The 21753-nt window shown below is 35.8% G+C and overlaps 1 protein-coding gene across 7 annotated transcripts in view; it reads left to right on the top strand.

The window, feature by feature from the left end:
• LOC133846368 (poly(rC)-binding protein 3) overlaps nucleotides 1-21753 on the top strand; it is a 120753-nt gene that overhangs the window by 81020 nt on the left and 17980 nt on the right. For 4 of the 7 annotated variants that reach the window (XM_062281325.1, XM_062281321.1, XM_062281319.1 and 1 more), the window contains exons 2-7: nucleotides 7746-8435; nucleotides 20395-20451; nucleotides 20517-20633; nucleotides 20918-21011; nucleotides 21116-21279; nucleotides 21378-21497. In XM_062281325.1, coding sequence (XP_062137309.1) covers nucleotides 8337-8435; nucleotides 20395-20451; nucleotides 20517-20633; nucleotides 20918-21011; nucleotides 21116-21279; nucleotides 21378-21497 — 651 coding nt within the window. In that variant the 5' untranslated portion in view covers nucleotides 7746-8336. The remainder of the gene's footprint in view (nucleotides 1-7745; nucleotides 8436-20394; nucleotides 20452-20516; nucleotides 20634-20917; nucleotides 21012-21115; nucleotides 21280-21377; nucleotides 21498-21753) is intronic. The other 3 variants (XM_062281326.1, XM_062281322.1, XM_062281324.1) reach the window with 1 other exon arrangement.

Raw genomic sequence — 21753 nt, 5'->3', positions numbered from 1 at the left:
GGCGGAAAACTTAAGAACTATGAACTCCCTTTTGTGACTTACGCACGAAATTCCAATAATTGCTTTATCATCATAGAGAATTATTTTGGCACAAATGCCACGCCCAATTCAACAATTTCATGTGCAGCACTCTCTCTCTCTCTCTCTCTCACACACATACCATATCTATAATGTGTAATAGGCAATTTCGGGCACACACACACAAAAGAATACAAAAAAATATTTCTATATATACAATATAATATATATTTGTATGTATGTGGACTATAAGCCGCCCCCGCAGTGAGTTTCGTCACTCCCACTTTTGGGCCGTTATAGTTTCCGCTTTTGTTGCTGCCATTGTCGCGAACAGTGAACATAATTTTAATAGGTCATCATATTAAGGGATTTTGTGCAATTTGTCTGTGTGTGCGAGCGAGGCTTTAGTTGCCATTGTTATCGTTTAGTTTGGTTGTACTATAAATGAATTGACTGAAGTGAAGGAGGCGGAGGCTGAGGCTGAGGCTGAAGCTGTTTGTATTGATTGTGTCGAGGAGAAGCTGTGGCTGCTCTATACGTACAATCCTTCTCATTCTATCGTACAACTCTAACTGATGCTTTGTCTCATTCCTTTTCCTGGTTATTGGCCATTTGCCATGAGCTGACATGTGCGTTTAATTGCGTTTCACTTATTTGACACAAAATTAATATGGCACTTGGCACATTTGCTGTGTGTGTGTGTGTGTGTGGGAGAGTTTTGTGTATCTGTGTAAGTCAGCATTCACATATACACAATATAATATATAGTTGAGGTGTTGCTGCCGAGAGCTGAAGTTCCACCCTTTTCCCACATAAGTAGGCTATAATTTTGGGCCTGTTTGTGACTATTGTTTCTCCAACAACAACAAGAACAACAGCAACAACAACCATAATTATTATGTGCTGCCCCCAAAACGCAAGCTTTGTTTGTGTGTTTGTGAATAATTAAATATTTCTGCAACATTTGCGCTTTGCTTATGTTATTTGAGGTCCATTTATATAATAGCCAAGTGTAAATATTTGATGTGAATTCATGTATCGAGCGTGTTTACCATATATATTTGCAGCTAAGATTTTATTCCAAATATAGAACTGCGCTCTCTAGCTCTGTTGAATGCTTGTAGCCAAAGTTTTTGTTCCATAAATAGAATGGGTTGCGATTTTTGGCATTTCAAGAATTTCGTGTTGATTCTAAAAAATTAAATTCATTAGCCCAGTCCCCACGACGATAGAGCTTATAAATTGTTACTTCATTTTTCAGCCGAAATCTTTTCTTTTCTCTTTTTGCACTTGTATTTCCCCAATGCCTTTGACCGGAAGTTTTGCTCAAGGCTTTTGGGAGCGCTCAAGCAGCATTCAACTACCAAAAGTTGATGCGACGACCAAGAAGAAGATGAAGATGAAGATGAAGAAGCCGCATTTCTAAAAACCTTTTAAAGTGAAAAGAAAATCATTGGCCTTTGGTGGTGGTGTTTGGTGACCATAAATCAAATTATGTGCACCGCACACGCCCAGCTATAAAATCTGCCCCAAATGTTATTAAGTGCGGCCCAGGGACATTCATCAGACGACTGGCGACTGCTTGTTGACCATTTGAGGGTTTTGGGCTTTACAGTCAAGTATTTTATGTTATTAATATTAATATTATTATGTGCACAAGGATTCAAGTTGGTTGTTATTCCACCACGTTTGTCTTTCTCTCTCTCCCTTTCTCTCTCTCGATGCTGTGTGTGCTCGTAATTATGCAGTTTAATGAGTTTTCGCTCTGACCGCCATCACCCGGGGGCAGTAAAAGCAGCATCAACAGCAGCAGCGGCGATAGCGACAGCGACAGCAGCCTCTGGTCCAGTAACAGCTGCAAATGTGTCAGGTGTTGCAATCCAAACACACACACTCACATACACGTACACACACAAAGAATGTGACAGAGAGAGAAACTCAGGCAGACAGTTTGAGCCCATTGAGTTGCACATGTGCATAATTAATTTTAAAAATTAATTTTCATCATATAACTTTTGCCTAGAACACTTCTCTGTCTGATGGGGATGAAGTGATGCTGGGAGAATGAGGCTTATTAAAACTGACGTATAAATATTGAATTAACTTTTCTTATTTTTTGTGAGATAAACAGGAAATTTGCCATAGCATTAATGGAGCTTTATGAAAGCTCAAAAGTTTTTGAGCTTCAACGTAATTTAAAATAACTACATACCCCAAATAAACAGTGAATAATCTTCTATATATTCATTATAATTTACAGTATATATTTAATTCATATTTTATCTTTAAATGTGCTTTCAAAGTTGATTCAAAGTTTTTGTAATTCAATACTTTATTAGTGTTAAAAAGTTAACACTAATAAAGTAATGAATTACAATATTACTATATTACCTATCTATTTTCAATTTGACTTTATTCAATGAAATAAAAAGATTTTCAATATTAAATTCTACTAATAATTTCATTTACTTTAAACTAAATCAATATTATTTTTTTGTGAATTCAGTATCTTCAAATTCTCATTTCTTACACACTTTAGTAACTTAAAAGGATAAAAGCTTTTTTCTTTATTATTATAGTGATAATTGCATTTCCTTTGTATTAAATCATTGAAAAAAATCAAACTTTTATCTTCTTCCTTAAAGTAAATACCCATTTAAATTCCCATTTCTTACACTAGCTTTTTCTTTACCCCTTTTGCCTCTTTAAGCGCAAGATTAATGCAATATTTAAAAGGCAATTTCAGCTAGTGTCATTAGCACTTCAAAGTGCGAAGTGGCTGTAAAGTTTAGCCCATTTTGCCTTTTTCGGGCAATTAAAATGTGTTAATGAGAATTGCGCGCACACATGTTGTTAGCTGTTCTTGGTTGTTGGCTGTGAGAGCGACGAAGCAAGTAAACTTCAACTGCGACTGATTGGATTTCTGTAAAACACTCGCCACCCACCCTCTGAGGCAGAAAAAACACAGCTCAGTGGGGCAAAATTGCAAAAACCCCCCGAAACGGTGAACGCTTCTGTTAAATAATAATAAAAATAAAAAAAATATAATAATAATAACAACATTGTGTGAGGGGCGCGGTGTGTGTGTGTGTGCGTGTGTGTGAGGACGATGATGATGATGATGAGGTTGTTTCTATAACAACGCTGGCTGCCTTTGAGTTTAAGTTTGACTTTGGTGCTGATGACGTTTCGGTGGTGTTTGACGGTGTTTGGTAGTGTGGGGTTTGGTGTTTGGTAGACGACAACTTGACATGAGAGTGTTGCTGACTAGAAAATGGCATTTTAGGCAGAGTGAAAGCAGACTTCCAGTCAGCCAGTTTGGAGCCCAGCCTGCACTTGATGTTTGTTTTTCCTTGACTGCCATAAACGGAAAAACTCCTCATACTTGCTTCCTCCTCCTCTCCCATTTCCTCCTCCTGCTCGTGTGTTTCTCAATGTATGACTACGACGAAAATTGACGTATAAAGTCAACGCCGCCGTCAACAAAAGTCTCTCAACGCATGACAGCATTTTTGCTGCTGCTGTTGTTGTTGTTGCTGTTGTTGTTTTGGCTGCTGCTGTTGCCGTTGCTGATGTTTCTTTTCTTTTCGAGTCAGAGATGTCGTCGTTTCTCTTCATCCAGCAAACAGCAGCATCACATGACCCCCAAGTGTATGTCACGTACAGCATTTAGCATTTATTGTGACGCTTCATGAATTTCTTGTGGGAGACCAAAAAATTCAATTGCTTTGTTACGTTTTCTACTTTTCTATTTTCTCTTGCGTCAAGACAATGTGTGGAAACTCTGGCCAACAAAAGGTGCAATATCAAACGGCAACAACTGTGTTGTATAGCATGAGTTATGAGCGCCAGAAAGTAGGCAACAATTTGGAGGAGAACGAAACAAGAAAAAGTATCACTGCTTTATTCGACTCCCGGGCAGACTTGAATGAAGACAAATGCTTTGCGCAAAGAATGGCAACGAAATTCAATTAAAGTTGGCCTCTTGCCTGCCAAATGTGATTAGGGAAATGCATTTCTAATGCTTTCGCAATGACATTAATGAGAATATTTTTAAGCAATTAAAATGCTGAAATGATATTATAAAAGTGATGATGATGCTGGAAGGTTGAAGTTTTCTAAGCGTGCAGAACGTGCAGCAATAACTCGCATATGCAATTCACTTTATTTGCCATCTTGATGAGAATGAAAAAAAAAAGATGCTGCGAAAAACCGAGAGAAAAATGAAGAGCTCTTTCATTATATCTTGGTGATTTGTGACGTTGTTTTTCTCTTGGAGTGTCAGGAAATTAGAGAATTGGCACACACACATACAGTGCAAGTGGGAGATAGATGCGAGATATACAGCCTGCTGCCTGAACAATTGCATTCGGCAAGTGTATGTGTGTGAGTGTGTGTGTGTGGAAAGCTAAAGAAATTAGAAAGCAAACCGGTTGCCAAGCCAGACTTGGCATTTATATGCGGGTTAATTAAAAGAAAACTAGTTACGAGTACGATTGTGCGTTTGCCTTTTAAAGTTTTTTTCTTTTTTTGCAGCGGCAAAGAAAAAGTCATTAAAAGCTGATGCCAAGTTCGCATACAGTGCGTATGATTGATAATGAGAGACTGCAGCTGAACCTTTAGAGATGAAGTTGAAGGCCCAGCGGCTGATGCCGCGATGTCTTCATCTTGGCGAGCAATGTTAAGAATTTACAATGCTTGTAACGGAACTTATTATTTCATTGCGTTCCCCGTCTCCCCCTTACCCTGCATCTCTTAGAAGCTGCATGGCTCCGACTGCGGCTCCGGTTTGGTGTCTGTCTTTGAATCTGTTACGACTCCCATGTCCGTGTCTGGCAGCAGCTGTCTGTGGCGCGGTTTTGCACACAGCAGCAGCTCGCACAGCAGGGAAGCAGCCAGCGAGGCAGCCAACGAGGCAAGAGGAGACCGAGACCGAGACCGAGAAATCCAAGCTGTCGTCTTTGGCATATTCTGGTCATGTGTTGTGGCATTGTGCAGCCTCAACACAATCTCCGGTTCACACTGTCATAGTCAGTGGTTGATATTAAAATGTGCTTTCGAGTACTGTCTTCTGACTTCGAAATCAGCTCAAGCTCAAGTCTTTAGCTTCAAGCTATCTCGTATCTATTTTTTATTGCACAATTGTCATACCTGTGCTGCAATTCACAATTTCATTAGGCCATTGGCAATGACATGTATGTACATATAAGTAAAACATCTGGCTTGACTTTATACATACATACATATAAGCGAAGTATGTAAGCAATTGCTTTAGTTTGACATTCCTAATTTGCTTTATTTGTGATTGTCACAGGGCACATTTTCCTTATGCTTGTGCTTATGCTTCATAAAACTTGTGACTGCTGCTGCTGCTGGCCAAAAAAGTTTTTCATAGTTTCTGCAACTCAATTTTGCCATATGTGCATATATACTACATATAATGCTGTGTTGGTGTAGAATAAATTATGAATACCATCCAAAACATGAAAATCAGACCCATCAGCTTGTTTTCTCTCATTCTCTCTCACTCTATCTATGTGTGCTTTGATTAGAATGTGAATGCCTGAGTTGGTCGAAAGTGCTGTTTTGAGTTGTTCCGAGTTGTGTTCAAGTTACAAAAAAAAATTCTGATTGCCTGTGTCAAGATCTGTCGCAAAAGTTGCTTTTGATTATGTTTGAAAGATGCGCAAATATCTTGATCAATTCTGAAGGTTAGTTCCGTATTTGGTTTATGGTATTTCGAAAAGAGTAAACCGAATGCTAAATAGTTTTATATTTTTAATTATTATTGATGGTTTATTTTAGGTTTTCAGTTAGTTTTTGTTTAATTCAAAAAGTAAGCCAAATATTCATAAAGCAAAAGAATAAATATTTATTAAACTTTCATATTAAAAGTAATGGAAATATTTGTAGTGAAAAGCAACTTTAGAATTTCTGGTCCTGTCAAGCTTTTTGCAATATGTTTACCAAATATCATGAACAATTCTGAAGAGCTCTGTAATTGATTTATTTATTTAAAGTATAATAAACTACCAGTTATAAAGTTATAAGTAATATTATTTCTTTTAAGTGGTTTATTTTTCAATGTTAGTTTTCATTTACTTCAAGAGATAAGTGAAATATTTCTGTGAACACATTAAGTTTAAGAAACTTAGAAACATTGTAACTCTGTTTTTATTTACTTCAAGAAACAAATTAAATATTTCTAAAAGAGACGCCATTAAATTTAAATTAGAAACATAAAAACTCATACTCAGTTATATTTAAAATACGTATACTTCGGAGTCATGATTCTTTTAGTTCTTTAAGATACAACTGGGTGGTTGGCTTTCAAGCACTTAGTATAACTGCTTTTGGAGCAGTCTCTGATAGCTTAGCAGTTGTCACACCTGGACAGAGAGAGATTTGCATATTCGCAAGTCACAACATGGGGCTCAACATTCATGTAAATAATTTCGGGCGTGGCAGCTGGGCAGGGGCTATCATTGACTGGATCACAGCATTGTTGTTGTTGTTTGGTGTTTGGTGTTTGGTGCCCGTTGTCGTTGTCGTTGTCTTTTGTTGAGCGAGTAGCATGTCAAAAGTAAAGTGCACGCGGGTAACGAAATTATGCGCATTTATATTTCGTTAATGTTTTTACAGTTGCGACCCGCATAAGTTAAGACTGCAGCATAAGCGAGTGACTATATAAGTATGTATGTGTGTGTGTGTGTGTGTGTACATATATACCATAGTATATATTCTATCTCTAGGCTCAGTTGCCGTTACATGGGGAATTAGTGCGCATAATTTCATAAGCAACAAGAACATGGACTAAGGGGGGAAGTTGGCAAGCATCGCGTTGGCCTGCGCAAATATTTTGGAGTCCTCCCCTTGGGAAATGTTGTCGCTGCTGCTGCTGCTGCTGTTGGCAGTGGCAAACATTCAGAATCATATGTATGCGAGATGTCTGCATATAAAGTTATGCTGGGAATTTGCTTCGCTTACACGAAAAAGTAAGCAAATAAATAAAAATAAAAGAGAGCACGGTAGAAGAGTGCTGCGAGAGTGCGGGAGCAAAACAGAAAAAAAAACGAACCGAGTTGAAATAACGTTGTATATCTGTACTAAATTGCACATGAAGTGATTTCAAGCGTAAGAAATGCCATGACGATGGGGCACCGACGGCGCGTGGGGAGGGGGGGGGATGGGAGAAGGTAAACCATCGATATTACGTATACACACATACTAACATACATTGCTACACACATACCTCTCGGAATATGCATATAAAAACTTGGCGCAGTTTCAAAGTTGTGTACGACCGAGAGATGCTGCAAAAAATATAACAACAACAAGAACAACACCAACGACGACAACAAATTCATATCAAAATTACAACAACGTCTGGGGAAATGATGAACGAGGCGCGGCGAGACTTGTTTGTTATTATTGCTGTTGTTGTTGTTGTTGGGATCTCTCTCTCTCTCTCTCTCTCGTTCAACAAAATGCCGGAAGCCAGAAAAAGGCCTCGAGAGTTGACTCGACTCGACTCGAGTTGACTGAAGAGCAATTTGATTAAATGCATTGCGGGCATTTTACACACACACACACACACACACAGGAAAACGAAAAAACAAAAACACGAAAATAAATTAGCTAATTTAAAGATTTATGTATGCCTAAGTGAAATATCAAGAATTTACAACTAATTTCATTTCTTTTCATTTGTCTCCCTCTCTTTACAGTGCAAAACTAAATGCAACAGCTAAGCAACAGTATTTTTGCTCAACATTAAATTAAATAACTCACTAATCATACTAATACAAGTATAGATATTTGTAAATGCAAAATCTCTAGCAGTGATTATATGTTGCATTTTTTGAAACCAAAAAAACCAAATTAAAAGCAAATTAAATAAAATCCGAGGAGAGAGAAGAACGCAGCGAGCTTAAGCCAACAAAAATAAAACCGTAGTACGACTAGTAAAAGACACCACCAATTTAATTTGAACAGAGTTTAAGTAAAAAAAAACACAACAACAACAAAACAAAGAAAATATTAGCCAAAATCTAATAGATGTCTATGTGTATTACATATATATATGTATCGGTCATCTATAGCATAATATAATAAAAAAAAAACCAAGCATATATTTACAACATAAGCCATATATACCAACTACATAAATACATATATATATCGCAGCTAAAAGACAAGCAGCTAGAAGCGACCGCAAACAAACGGTCTCAATCATTTGAAAAATCATCTTATAGAAATAATCTATATAATAAAAGACAAAGCGCAGCTCGTCAAATAAAACAAACAAACAAAATAAAATGGAGGACAATAACACAAGCAGCAGTGCGAGCGGTGCGCCCATCAAACTCGAGGATCCATCGGTGACACTCACAATAAGGCTGATTATGCAAGGAAAGGTGAGTTGAAGTATTTAAAATTTAATATAGTATTTAAAATATATCATAAATTCAACATATTTATACTGGATGGGGAATTAATGAAAATTAGTAAACTGAAATTTCATTAAGTATATTTAACTACTGAAATGTCCATTCGAAAATATAATATAGTATTTAAAATATACTATGATTTTAAAGTAAACTGAATTTTCATTTAGTTTATTTCACAACTGTCCATTCCAAAATATAATATAATATTAAAAAAAAAACATAAATACAAAGTATATCAGATAGCCAAAGAAAGAATCTACACTTAATTGGAACAACTGTTGAATAATAAATATACTTTAGTATATAAATACACCATAAATTAAACAAATATCAGCTTCAGAATTCCAGAATTTACAATAAACTGACAATTTATTTGACAGAAACAATATTTCACAACTGTTCAAAGATGTCCAATTTATTCTCTCAGTTAGGAGCTTCTTAAAATCGTATCGTATCGAATAACCTTTTGCTACCCAACAGTTAGTTGAGTTAGGAGCATTTAAAGAAAACGCATAAATATCTTATGCTGCTGACAGCACAAGATTGTTAAGTTTATAATAGGAATCCCCAACTAAGCTAAGCTGTCTTAACGCCTAACTTAAGTCTTTAAGTTGGCCTATCAAGTAAGTTATTTGAGTTAGGATCTGCTCTCCTACCGAGTCCATAGAAATGTGTTGGCAGGTTGTCAATTATAATCCCAAGCTGACAGCGGCGCGAAACGATGTTTTCAGAGTTGCCAATCAATTTATTTTTGCCTCGCGAAATTTGAATGGGGACTTCTACCTCCTCGTTTTTTTTTTTTTTTTGGGCTTCCTTTTGCCACATTTAAAATGTGAGCACTTTTGTAAAGTATGTTCGATAAAATGCACTCCATTGAATACTGTCGCATTAAATATTTATAGAAAAGCGTCAAAAATCAATAAAAAGAAATTGCCATGAGCGAGGAGTGAAAAAATGTTTAACTAAATTGCAAAAGTCAGCAGGTAAAATAAACAATAAATATAATAAATTTAAGCGTGCATTTTTTATGCAAATTAAAATTAAACACGCAACACTTGTCGCATTATAAACGAAACTGAAAAAAAAAAACAAACTGAAAGTAGAAACGCGAGGGGAGAAGAAAAGACGAGGGCGAACGAATTTATTGTACCATATAAATGTGATATTAAAAGCAATAAAATGCGATGCCAGCATCGGCTATTAAATAATCATTACAGCTCACAAATACGACTAATAAAAATAACAAAAAAAGGCAAAAGAAAACATCAATAAATGGAATGTGCATAAAAAATCAAAAACCCTTGGGGGGAAGGGAGCATAATCGGGGGGAGGCACTTATCGTGATGCAAGTATAAAACACTCTCGAATAAATACAGCCCAGAGGCAACCAGTTGAACAAGCTGCCCGAGTACAAACAATATGTACACTCGTTATGTGTTTATATTGTCGTATGCATAATGCAAAATACTCGTTTATCATACATAATTAACTACTTGTTCAATTCGAAAAATATTAATTAAAAAAAAAAAAAAGACTTTCAAGTGATGAGAGAAAAGAATAAAAAGTCGCAATCGTCGAAGACTTAATACCCTAGTTCTTACGTCAACTCATTAGTTTGATTTATGTTGCTTTATTAGCTTTAAAATAATTTCTTTATAATATTTTTGTTCACCTAAATTTGCTTTAAACCAAAATTGCAAATTCATATTTAGAATAATTTAAATTGCCACTAATATTCCTCATCTGAGTTCATTAATTGTAATGACATTCACATGAATTATATGTTATCGGTGGCAATAATTAATTAAAAATATGAACCTGAAATATTATCAAATGAAAAACCAAATTTGAATAACAAAGCTGAGAAGTAATGTCACGTGCACTAATTAATTTGGAAATAACATAATATTAATTAAAGTAGAACAATAATGAATATAATATATGCAAAACACATATGCAAAGTTTCCCGAATGTGTGAAAACTGAAATAAATTATTAATTAAAAATATACAAATTGTTGTTGTGACAGCTTTCCATTTCTTAATGCTCAAATTTCAAGTAGTTAATCATTTATTTATGTTATTTAGTAGCGATTATAATTATCCAACTAATCCGAAGCATGAAGCTTAAAACGCTCTTTAAGAGTGTCTAAATATCTGTTTATTTATTTAATAACCGTCAACTGACATTAAAAACTATTATTCAAACACATTAACTACTACAGAGGCAGCTAAAAACTTCAACTGAGAGGGGCAAAAAAATAACGACAGCTTCAAAAAGCTGTCACGTAAATCCGCTGCGTCGGCGTCGCTTTTTTCTTGCCACTTTTTGTGTAGAGGCTTTTGGCACTTGAGCGAAATGTTAAGATGTTGTTGTTGCTGCTGTTATTGTTGTTGTTGGTCTGGTCGGCAACTGATGAGCGGGGCCTCTAGGGGGAAGCTGTGGAGGAGGCACGAGTTGAGCCGTCAAAAGCTTTTTAGTCAAAGCTGCCATTTATCTCGCCTCTCACATTACTCCAAAGCCGATTTGCAGTTTGCGCTTTTAAAATGTGACCAGATTTTGATTTAAATAAACACGAGTATATTAACAAAGTTGCGGCTGCTGCTGTTGGCCAACACTTATGTGTAGCTGGTTGTACATACATATGTATGTGTGCTGAAAGGCAGTGACAGGTGCAACAGCGTCAGATAAGGCGACAGAGCGACGCACACCGCCAAATGCAGGGCAAAACACACACACAGAGAGAAAATGAGAGGGAAAGATATCTACAGATTACATGATGTGTAGTTGAAAATTGGCAAAATGGCAACAAAAAATATGTGTGCAGACAATTTATAACAAAAATAGCAACAGACAGACAGAAAACAACATTTCGTTTAAGACGTGCCACCAAAAAATAAAAAAAGAGAAAGAAGGAGGGACTGTAGGGCAGAGGGGAATTCATTGAGGAGGGAGAGGGGAACTAACAGAGGTTCGATCAACGGGCGGCAGCCATGAATAATTGCGCACTCTTTGGCCCAAGCTAAAATTAAGCATTTGCAAAATGTAAACGTGAACGCAAATTGTAAATGTAAATGTAAATCTTTTCGCATTCTGCATTATTTTTGTATTTTTGGTATCGTCGTTGATTTTCGTCGATTTTTATATTGTTGTTGTTGCACAAGGATTCAGGCAATAAATTCTCAAGACACTTTTGAACAGCGCCGTCGACCGCTGCTGCTGCTGCTGCCTTTGTGTGTTGGTCTTTTGATCGATAGTTATAGATTAGCGTGATTTATGAGTTGCTGCCGACGCAGCATTCTGCCAAGAGTTGACAAACACATACACACACACACACACATGTATATGTTATGTACATATAGAATATGTAAATACATTTTTAGCGCAATGCAAATCAAGTGGCAAATAGGAAAAGAAATAAAAGAACTGAAGAGAAAAAAATAAATTTTCAATTGACAGCGTTGAATGTGCACAAACAACATCCGTGTTGACTTGTTTAATTGAGCATGAAACGAAGGGATTTTCGACTTAAAAAGAGTCTGTTGACGGGGGGGATTTATGGCGTGTGGGATTGGACAATAAAAATACAGTATATATCGTACAGTATCTAAATGTGTTGAGCGCTTAGCTTTGAGTTGAGGTAGGGTCAGTGTAGATCATATGACATTTGCATGAAACTTGCAATGAATCATTCCGGCGAGTGCAGCCAATTCATTGATGAAATACGTTTGAATATTGGAATTGATTTCTCTGAAATATATGCACTAATATTGTTAATGCCCTGTCAACAGCTGCCAGCTGGAATTATTGTTAGAATTTGTTGGGCTTTCATTAGCATAACAGTTTTTGGCGAAACTGAGATTTTTAAGGTTCGAATTGAAATCATTATCATATTTATAAATGAAATTATATCCCATTTGATTGTACTATAAATTTAAATTTATATTTATAGATATATTTCATTAGTTAGAAGGTTCCAAGAGGGAGTGATAAGATATTTCAAATTTAAATTTTTTACATATGAAAAGAAATTATTTCTATAAATAAGCAAGTAAGAAAGTTATAGTGTGTTCAATTGTAATAAATCAGCTATAAATATATACTAGATAAAATATTTCTATAAATAAAAATGTTACTATTGTAGAAGTAATTCATTCCTTTTTTGCTTTTTAAAATAAAGTTTTGTTCGTCGTTTGTTAGAAACTTCGTGGACTGCTAACTTCGATACTTATTTACTATGTATCTTATCTATATGTGAATACATAGCTGTCTAACATATGTACCCACATCGCATCTTATATTATGTAAAGCCCTAGACAAAAAACATTTTGGTTAGAGTGCATAAATAAATCAGTTAATTATAATTAGACAAGCGCCTGTAAAATATTGCGCATTGAACACAAAATTCGCATTGAGATGCCGTCGCATTCTGCTGCCGTTGTTGCTGTATGCAATTTCACTAATTAAAAATGCATGATTCAAAAATAACAACAACTACAACCAACTGGGAGAGAAGGCAGCCACACAAAACACATGCAGTAGACATAGTACGAAGACGACTGACAATTGCAAAATACTCGACAATTCTGGGCGAGAGTGCAACCCACTTTTGCCTTGCTTTTCTATGCAATTTGCGGCTGACTGCCAAGAAGCAACAACAACAACAACAACAAAATCGGCAAAATACCAAAAACCTAAACAACACTAAAAAGTGCAGGCAACGTTTTTCTTTTTTTGTGTTTTCTGTTTAGTGTTTGTATGTTTGTTATTTATAATTTTCACATTGTCGCTTGGCTGAGTTTTCTTTTTGTTTGGTTTTTGTCATAAATTAATTAGCTGCGTCACGACTTTGAGCCCAACTCCGGCTTTGACTCATTCAGCAACGTCGTCGTATCTCGAGACTTTCACACAAAACTGCAAAACAATTGCAATCCAACACAACAAAAAAAAGAAAAACAAAGAAATACACACAAAACAAAAGCAGCAAAAAATCACAACAAAACAAAAGCAACAACAGCAGCACATAAAATGAAAATAATAAGCCCCAGTTAATTAGAGATGCAAAAAGGCAAAAGGCCTGCAACGTTTTTGGCCTTGACATGCAACGTTGCTGCTGATGCTGCGGCATCAAAAAGAATCGACATCAAAAGTCAGTCTCTATAAATCCGAATATCGACAATTGCCTTTAATGTGGGCTTCTCGCTTCTAATCTTAATTAGACTTCCATTGTTTATGATTTAACTGCGTTTTTTATTTGCAACTGAGAACTCTTTTATGAATCAGTCGCAGATTTATGGCTTAGAACTGCACATGAGCATGACTCATGAGATCTGACGATTGTTGAACATTTATTAAGTATTTATTTAACAAGTATTAGATAAACTGAAATTAGGGAATACTAGAAATTATACGATCACATTACTATAGCAAATATATTATATTTTTATGATTGCAAATATTATACTAAAGTATTCACATTCTCATCAGATAAGCAAACTAATATGATCTAAAGTTGAAAATGGTTGTTCTATTTGAGAATCTGTTTGCTAATACAGAAACTAATCTTCCTAAAATTTTGAGTGTTTTATATATTGATCCAACTTATCAATGGAATATATTTGATTACCTGATTAAAGCCAATTCATCTTTATTTAAAGTAATTTTAAAATTCAGCTATTCTATTTACCGATAATATAATCTAATCACAGTTTTAAACTTATTTACGTTGATTTATGAATCTCCTTGCTTACTAGATCAGTGGGTAATCTTTATTACCCCGAGTTCGAAAGCACGTTTTTTGCCAGCAGTTCAGAGACCTTAACGCGTCTGTATTATATGCGATGTTTTTTTACTATCAGCTAAAATGGCTCTTAACGATCTAACTGTGCTTCAGTTTGACAAATTGTCTTGAAAGACACCAAGACAACTTTGTTCTCAGTTCACCTTCGTGGCGACAATTACACCGTCTAATTATTAGCGTATTATACAGCAGAAGGGGGAAAAAAACACAGTCTGAGACGAGCTTACAAAACTTTGAAACAAATTGTCTAATATTCTCAAGCGAGCGCAACATTTTGATAGCCCATTTATCACCAGACAAACCTGTCGTAAAGCATGTGGCTAACAAAGACGCAGAAGACGATGAGGAGCTAGTGAAGAGGGAACAAGACGTAAAAACAACAACATTAAGTCGTCTGAAGAATGGACGGTGCTAATTGTGCCACAACAAAAGAACTAAAAGAGACCCGCACTATTTTGATGTTAGTAGAGCACGAGAACGAAGAAGAAGAAGAAGAAGAAGAAGAAGTAGCAGCAGCAGCAGCAGCAGAAATAGCAGATAAAATAGAGGCAGCTTAGCAAAGACAACAACCCAAAAAGAATTACAGACAACAACACGAAAAACAAAAACAACAACAAGTAGACAGTCATGCTGAGCGTGCAATTTTCAGCTGCGTTGGTGGAAACTGTTGAATTTTCCTTTTTTTTTTTCTTGGCTTTTGTTGTTTATTATTATTATTTTTACTTTTTAGTTTTATTGTTGTTGCTGTTGGTTGTGTGCTTGCTTGAGTATTTTTGGTGTTAATGCGACGGCGTTGAAAATGCTACAAAATGGAAGAAAAAACGTAAATAAAAATGCAGTGTACAAAAAAAAAACACAAAAAAAAGAATTGCCAAACCGTGAGAACCATTTATGGTAGCCACGCCAGAGCAAGCGAGTAACTGAAGAAAAATTGCAAGAAAAACTTTGCAACAAAATGCTGGAAAATGCAATGTGACAACTGTTTGCAACTGCTGCGCCTGTAAAAAGTGCGCGAAGGGGGAAAGCTGTGGGGCAGCGGCGACATTGGAACAACATGTGTGTGCCGCTTGTTGCATGAACAGGCGCTGTTGCTGCTGCTGCACACATGTGTGTACAATGCGTTGGTCTTTCGTGCCCTCACCTGCCACCGCAGCAAAGCGACCCAAAGCATTTCCCTGCCCCGCCCATGCTTTTAATAAATCATGCTGCGCATTTGTCGCGTTGCATTTTTGTTTCAGTTGCTGATGCTGCCGCCGCCGCCGCCGCTGTTGCTTTTGCTGTTACTGTTGCCTGCCACTGCTGCTCGTGGCATTCCAAATGAAAACGGAAAAGTGCAAACTGTACAATTAAATAATTTACAATTTGCCAGTGCGCGAAACAAAAACAACAGCAGCGAGGCAATGGCAATGGCAACAGCAACAGCAGCCAGGCAATTCTTCACAAGTCACAGCAAGTGGCATTTTTAATTTGATTAAATACAAGCAACAACTTCTCCTTTGGCCCTGCTAATTGCCCTGCAACTGGCAAAAGAACTGCACAAATAAAATTGCCAACTTTAAATTCAGCGCATTGTTGGCCACTATAAAGGGTAGTTAAGTAATCGATAAATAGCTGTAATGATGATAAAGGCTTAAAATCGTTGGGAAAGTTATTTAATTAGTATAATATTTGCAATTTTTTAAATGATTATATCTATGTTAATTAATTAAGTAATGCGTAAATAACTGAGTCGACAATCTATGATTTGGTAGGACATCAGTATTAAATATATTTTTCATATACAAATGTTAAAGGCGTAGGATAGTTGAGATCATTAATCAATCACAAGTATATTTATATTTGTTAGCTTACTTAACATTTACATATAGAGACCAAAAGCATAAGAAAGCAGAGATCAATTAGAATTATTTTGGAATTATATAAAACATACATTATTATGACACCACTAAGAAGATTAATCAATAGTATAGTTCAGTAAGCTTTAATTGCAAAGGCTCAAAACAGCTTAAATAATATATCAATAAGAACAATATTTGAATAATTCAAAACATGCATTATTATGACTTAAATTCCCAAAAGAAGATCAATCTTATAGTTAAGTAATTTTGGAATAACTAAGATGCAAGAAGATGAATAACTGAGACGAATTTCTAATGAGCAACTGTGTAGTAAGATAGCAGAAATCATTTAGAATTGTATTTGAATTATTTAATCAACATAATTTGCAATGAATGTTAACCATTCACCTGACCCAGCATTCATATCGAATTGAATAACACTCGGGCGAAACTGATTTGTCAATTACCAAATAGCACAAATGCCAAAGAACAATTTAAAGTAAGCACATTAATTGGTTTCGAAAATCAAAGAAATTACTCCAATGCCACATGCCACAATTAGTCATTTCCTTAATAATGGTGCTAGCTACCAATGCATTTTAAGTGTCAAGTGAATTGCATTCCCATCCACACACACACACAAAATATCTGCTACTAATCGATTGCCAACATCAAGTTTTGGTCTTTTGCAATTTGTTTACCTATGTAGCTGCCGTTGATGCTGCTGTACAATAGAAATATCCATAGTTGGTCTCTCCTGCTGGATGGTAGACAACATCGATGACTGTGGACTGACCACAGGAATGTTGTTTGAATAGTTCCATTTGCCTGTTGTGTGTTCACTTCTTTCATGCATATTTTACAATACAACACAGCAGACATACACACAGGCATGCATAGAAAACAAAAACGGCAAATGACATGCAAAATTTTGAATGCAGAACCGCAAAAGTGAATTTTTGCATACAAATCGATGGCTGGCTAGCTGCCTGGCAGCTTGGGATGCAAAAGTTGGAAGTGCAAAATTTTGGCATTTAATTGCCGACATGTAAAATGGCTAGAAAGCCTGCCAAAATTGTGAAGTTAGAAAGGGGAAATAAAATGGCTTATGTGTAGAGAGAAATGTTGTTAGAGTTTTGGCTTTTAGCAGGCAGCCAAAATACAAAATAAAAGAAGCTGTTGCAGCACAAAATGCAATCAAGAGAAAGTGCTCAAAAAATTGCTCAAAAAATATGCAATGTCTTTAGCTTATCGCTTGACCCAGAGCAGCTGCAGACACACATACATATACAGATTTATGCAAATTGCGTAAGCTTCTAAGCCGCAAAGTGGCAAGTGGCCAATGAGAGAGCGATAGAGAGAGAGAGAGAGAGAGGGGGGGCAACACATTTCGGCCACATTATTAATGATGATGAGCGTCCGACGCTAATGAGCCGCACATCAGACTTAATAGGCATTGGTCTAGGCCTCGATTCAAATAAGACTAACTGTGCGTATCCACGGTCCAAACTCTGATTGCGATTGTGCCTATGCGTATGCAAAGAGTAGAAGACCTATAAATTATATGTGAAGAGACGTCGAAAATTTGTCTTGAGTGCAGACAGGCGTAAGAGCGCGGTCTATTCATAGAATTATACGCCATAATCACGCCAATAATTATGGCAATTCCTTCTGACATTTGTGTCTAATAAATATTTCGGCCATTTAGCTTGTACTACACAGACATTGCCATAGGCATAATAAATATTATAGAAGATGGCCAGAAATGCACGAAACTGCGCATGAAAGCAGCTAGACAGACAGAGACACAGAGACACAATCTTAGCCCAAGACACGTACCATTTTTACACTGCTTGAGGCTGGGTCGAGTAGAGAGAAGAAGAAAAAGAGTGAGGCGAAATACCAGTATATCATATCATACTTATATTGTTTTGCTTTTGCCTACTTTTGCATTCTGTCACACTGGCAAAATGCCCATAATGTATTCTATATATCTTTGTGTGTGTGTGTGGCAATGGATGAGCATTTAGAAATTGAGGCAGACATTGAGAAAAGTGCACTTTGTGAAGGTTACAAAAGATTTGTGCTAAGTGCCTAAGGAATGCGTTGAAACTGACTGTATATAGTAAAGTGAATATGCAAAAAACAAACAAAACATTCATAAGATAAAAGACACATTTAAAGTAAACAAAACTTAAATTACTGCATAATTTTTTGAAATGCACTAAAAATGCATAAAATTGAAATGAAAATAATATTTTAATTTTTATAACCACTTTACTGCAAAGACAAATATTGTAAAATTGAAAATAGAGAGATTTATATGCATATTTGCTTGATTTTACATAAGCAAATGTATTTTATGCATCACATAAACCAAAGGATTGTAAAATCAATAAATAAATGATTCAAATCTGACCAAGCAAAGCCAATAGACACTATAAAAAAACGACTACATTTGTAAGAATCACAGCTATCAAAAAATTATAAGCTCATGTTTTATTAGCATTGCAAATTTGAGAGCTGCAATTAAAGCAGCAGATCACAAATTATGAAATGAGCAGAACTGTTTAGATTCTAGTTTAATTGCAGCAATGAAAACTATAGACAGCTGCACAAGTGTCATCATTGGCTCCACAACTCAACCAGTTTACCATAATCGTTAAATATTTAATGTCCTTGTAAAGATTGCTCCAGAGTTGGTTAAAGTGCTTGACCAATATATATAAATTTTATGAGCAGTAAAAAAGACGATTTACATAATAAAAAAAATCGTGTATTTTGCGGCTAAGTAAGTGTAATCAATGTCAGTCAATGTGTCCTCGATATGTTTTCGTTTAATTTGCCGAATTATCGATACAAGTATTATGCGAGTATTATTTATAAGCTGTCATTGTACAGGCTAAAATCATTTTAATTAGGTTTTAGCAACCATCCATGAACAGAGACAGCTATAGGGGGGAGAGAATGAGAGAGAAATACATCACTTTTGACTTGCATAAAGATTTATTTGAATTCATTTTGCCAGAAACATATTGAAGTAAAAACGACGTTTTAATTAATGCAACCAACTGCAACTGTAGCTCTCAATTGCCAAAAACAAGAAAAAATGTAGAGAATATGACACAAAACACGAAATATTTGCAGCTAAAACTTTGGCAAAACTGAAATTTCATCACGTTTGCACATAGAGATAAACGAATGTTGAACGAATGCTGCCAGCTGCTGTGTAATTAATGTGATTTATTTCTGAATACTTTTTTATTGATCGATACGCAAAACTTGTTCAAGTTTCAGTGAGTAGCAAAATGCTTTCAATGCTCTTTGCAGACAGGCCAATTACACTACATACATATATATACCATACATATGTAATAGTTGGGAGTGTGAGTGTGTGTGTGTGTGTGTGTGCGTGTGCGCCTGCGGCTATGCAGATATTTACAATCAATTAAAACGCGTTGCCCGCAAATTTCATTACGCCCGACATTTTCAACATGTGGCTTGGGCCCAGAAGAGAGCGAGCGAGCTTCGGATCTGGTTGGGAGTTGGGGGGTGTCAATCTTTTTCTCTGCCACTTAAATATGCAAAAGCAGTTACACACACACATACATGCACAGGAATTTACACATACACACTGTGGTATAATATCACTTAATATTTAATCGAATTTGCACATCGACGTCGACGTTGCTAACAACAAAAAGCATATAAAAAAAATGGAGAAAAAGGGTGGAAAATTCAGGAAAATTGAGTGTAGACAAATTAAACTATGAGATACGTTATTTAAAAGTCAAGGAAATGAAAGATTAGAAAAACCATTACTTAATCATATATAGTGTTTTTTTTTTTTTTTTAATACTTTTAACTGCTTAATAAAATAAATTTAATACGCTATAAAATAATCGACCGAATTTACGATTAGAATCACATTTGTATAACACTTTCAACTGGTTTAAAGATTAATTTGGTATAGACTAATTGTATTAGGAAATAAGCTATTTGAAAGTCAACGAAATTAGAGATTAAACATTTGTATAATTAGATACTACGTATCTTCTTTTGAAATACTTTTAACTGGTTAAAAGATACATTTAAAGCAGCGGAAACAAGCTCATAAATTAAATTTAATCAATGCCTTGTCGACAGTCCATAAACTAAATATATTTATATCTTTTTAAAAGAAAGCAATTAGTATTGTTTAACAATATATAACATTAACATTTTTTTATACACAAATGCGATTTAATTGCAAACGCTAATTCTACTTTATGTTATTTGTATCTTTGCAGGAAGTCGGTAGTATTATTGGTAAAAAGGGTGAAATTGTCAACAGATTTCGTGAGGAGGTAAGTCACAAATGGTAGAAGAGAATGGAAAATAGATCAAATGCACATTTTAACCATCTTTACAGTCTGGTGCCAAAATTAACATTTCGGATGGCTCATGCCCGGAACGCATTGTAACGGTGTCTGGCACAACAACCGCAATCTTCTCGGCATTTACGCTAATTACAAAGAAATTTGAAGAGGTATGTGTGCGCTAGATTGAAACGGATGCGCGCGAGTCTTAAACTAAACTTATTACATAAACTAACAAATAATTGGTTGAAGTTTACACTTGCAAAAAAAAAAAAAAAAGAAATAACATTCTCATCGCACATTTCATGGTGGCGAAGAGAAAGTTTTTTCTTTGCGGTTCAAGAATGAAATGTGCGCGCTCTCTAATGTTGATTGTGTACTCAATTCTTGCGAATAAGTGGCTCGTGGTGGAATCAACTCTCGCTTCACATTACTAACTTGAAACCCGTTTCAGTGGTGCTCGCAGTTCAATGAAGTTGGCAAAGTTGGCAAAACTCAAATACCCATTCGATTGATTGTGCCCGCCAGTCAATGTGGATCATTAATTGGTACGTAAAAAAAAAAAAATACAAAACTACAAAATCGAAATGTCAATTCATTAACCAGTTATTCACATATACACACATATTTATATATATATCGATTTATGCAGGCAAAAGTGGCTCAAAGATAAAGGAAATACGCCAAACTACAGGCTGTTCCATACAGGTGGCCAGCGATATGTTGCCAAACTCCACGGAGCGAGCAGTTACCTTGAGTGGCAGCGCCGAGCAGATAACCCAATGCATCTATCAGATATGTCTTGTCATGTTGGAGGTGAGCTAGCCAAACACACACGCACTCCCCAAAGATCGTGATGTGCCTGATGCCTTTGACTAAGTAATTAACACTCTCTTTTTTCCCCCGTTTTGCAGTCTCCACCACGCGGTGCTACCATACCATATCGACCAAAGCCGCAAGTGACTGGGCCAGTTATTTTGGCCAATGGACAGGCCTTCACCATACAAGGCAATTATGCGGTGCCCACACAAGAGGTATGTCCACACAGTGCCTGACAAAAGTGCATTAGCATTTTGAATAATTGCCTAGGTTAAGCAGTGTTGTAAGATGTAATCGAAACCGTTATCAGTTATCGTTATCGATCAATATATAACGCCGCATTCTATAGCTATTTACTGCCGATACTTTCTCTCTATATCTATATTTATTTATTTCTGTCCCCGTCAACAAACAAATCCCATGATCAAATGCTAATAATCTTTTTTTAATTTTTTATTTTTTTGTTGTCCA

This window comes from Drosophila sulfurigaster, chromosome 3 (genome assembly GCF_023558435.1).
Source record: "Drosophila sulfurigaster albostrigata strain 15112-1811.04 chromosome 3, ASM2355843v2, whole genome shotgun sequence".
Lineage (NCBI taxonomy): Eukaryota > Metazoa > Arthropoda > Insecta > Diptera > Drosophilidae > Drosophila > Drosophila sulfurigaster.
This window is presented reverse-complemented; position numbering and strand designations above follow the sequence as displayed.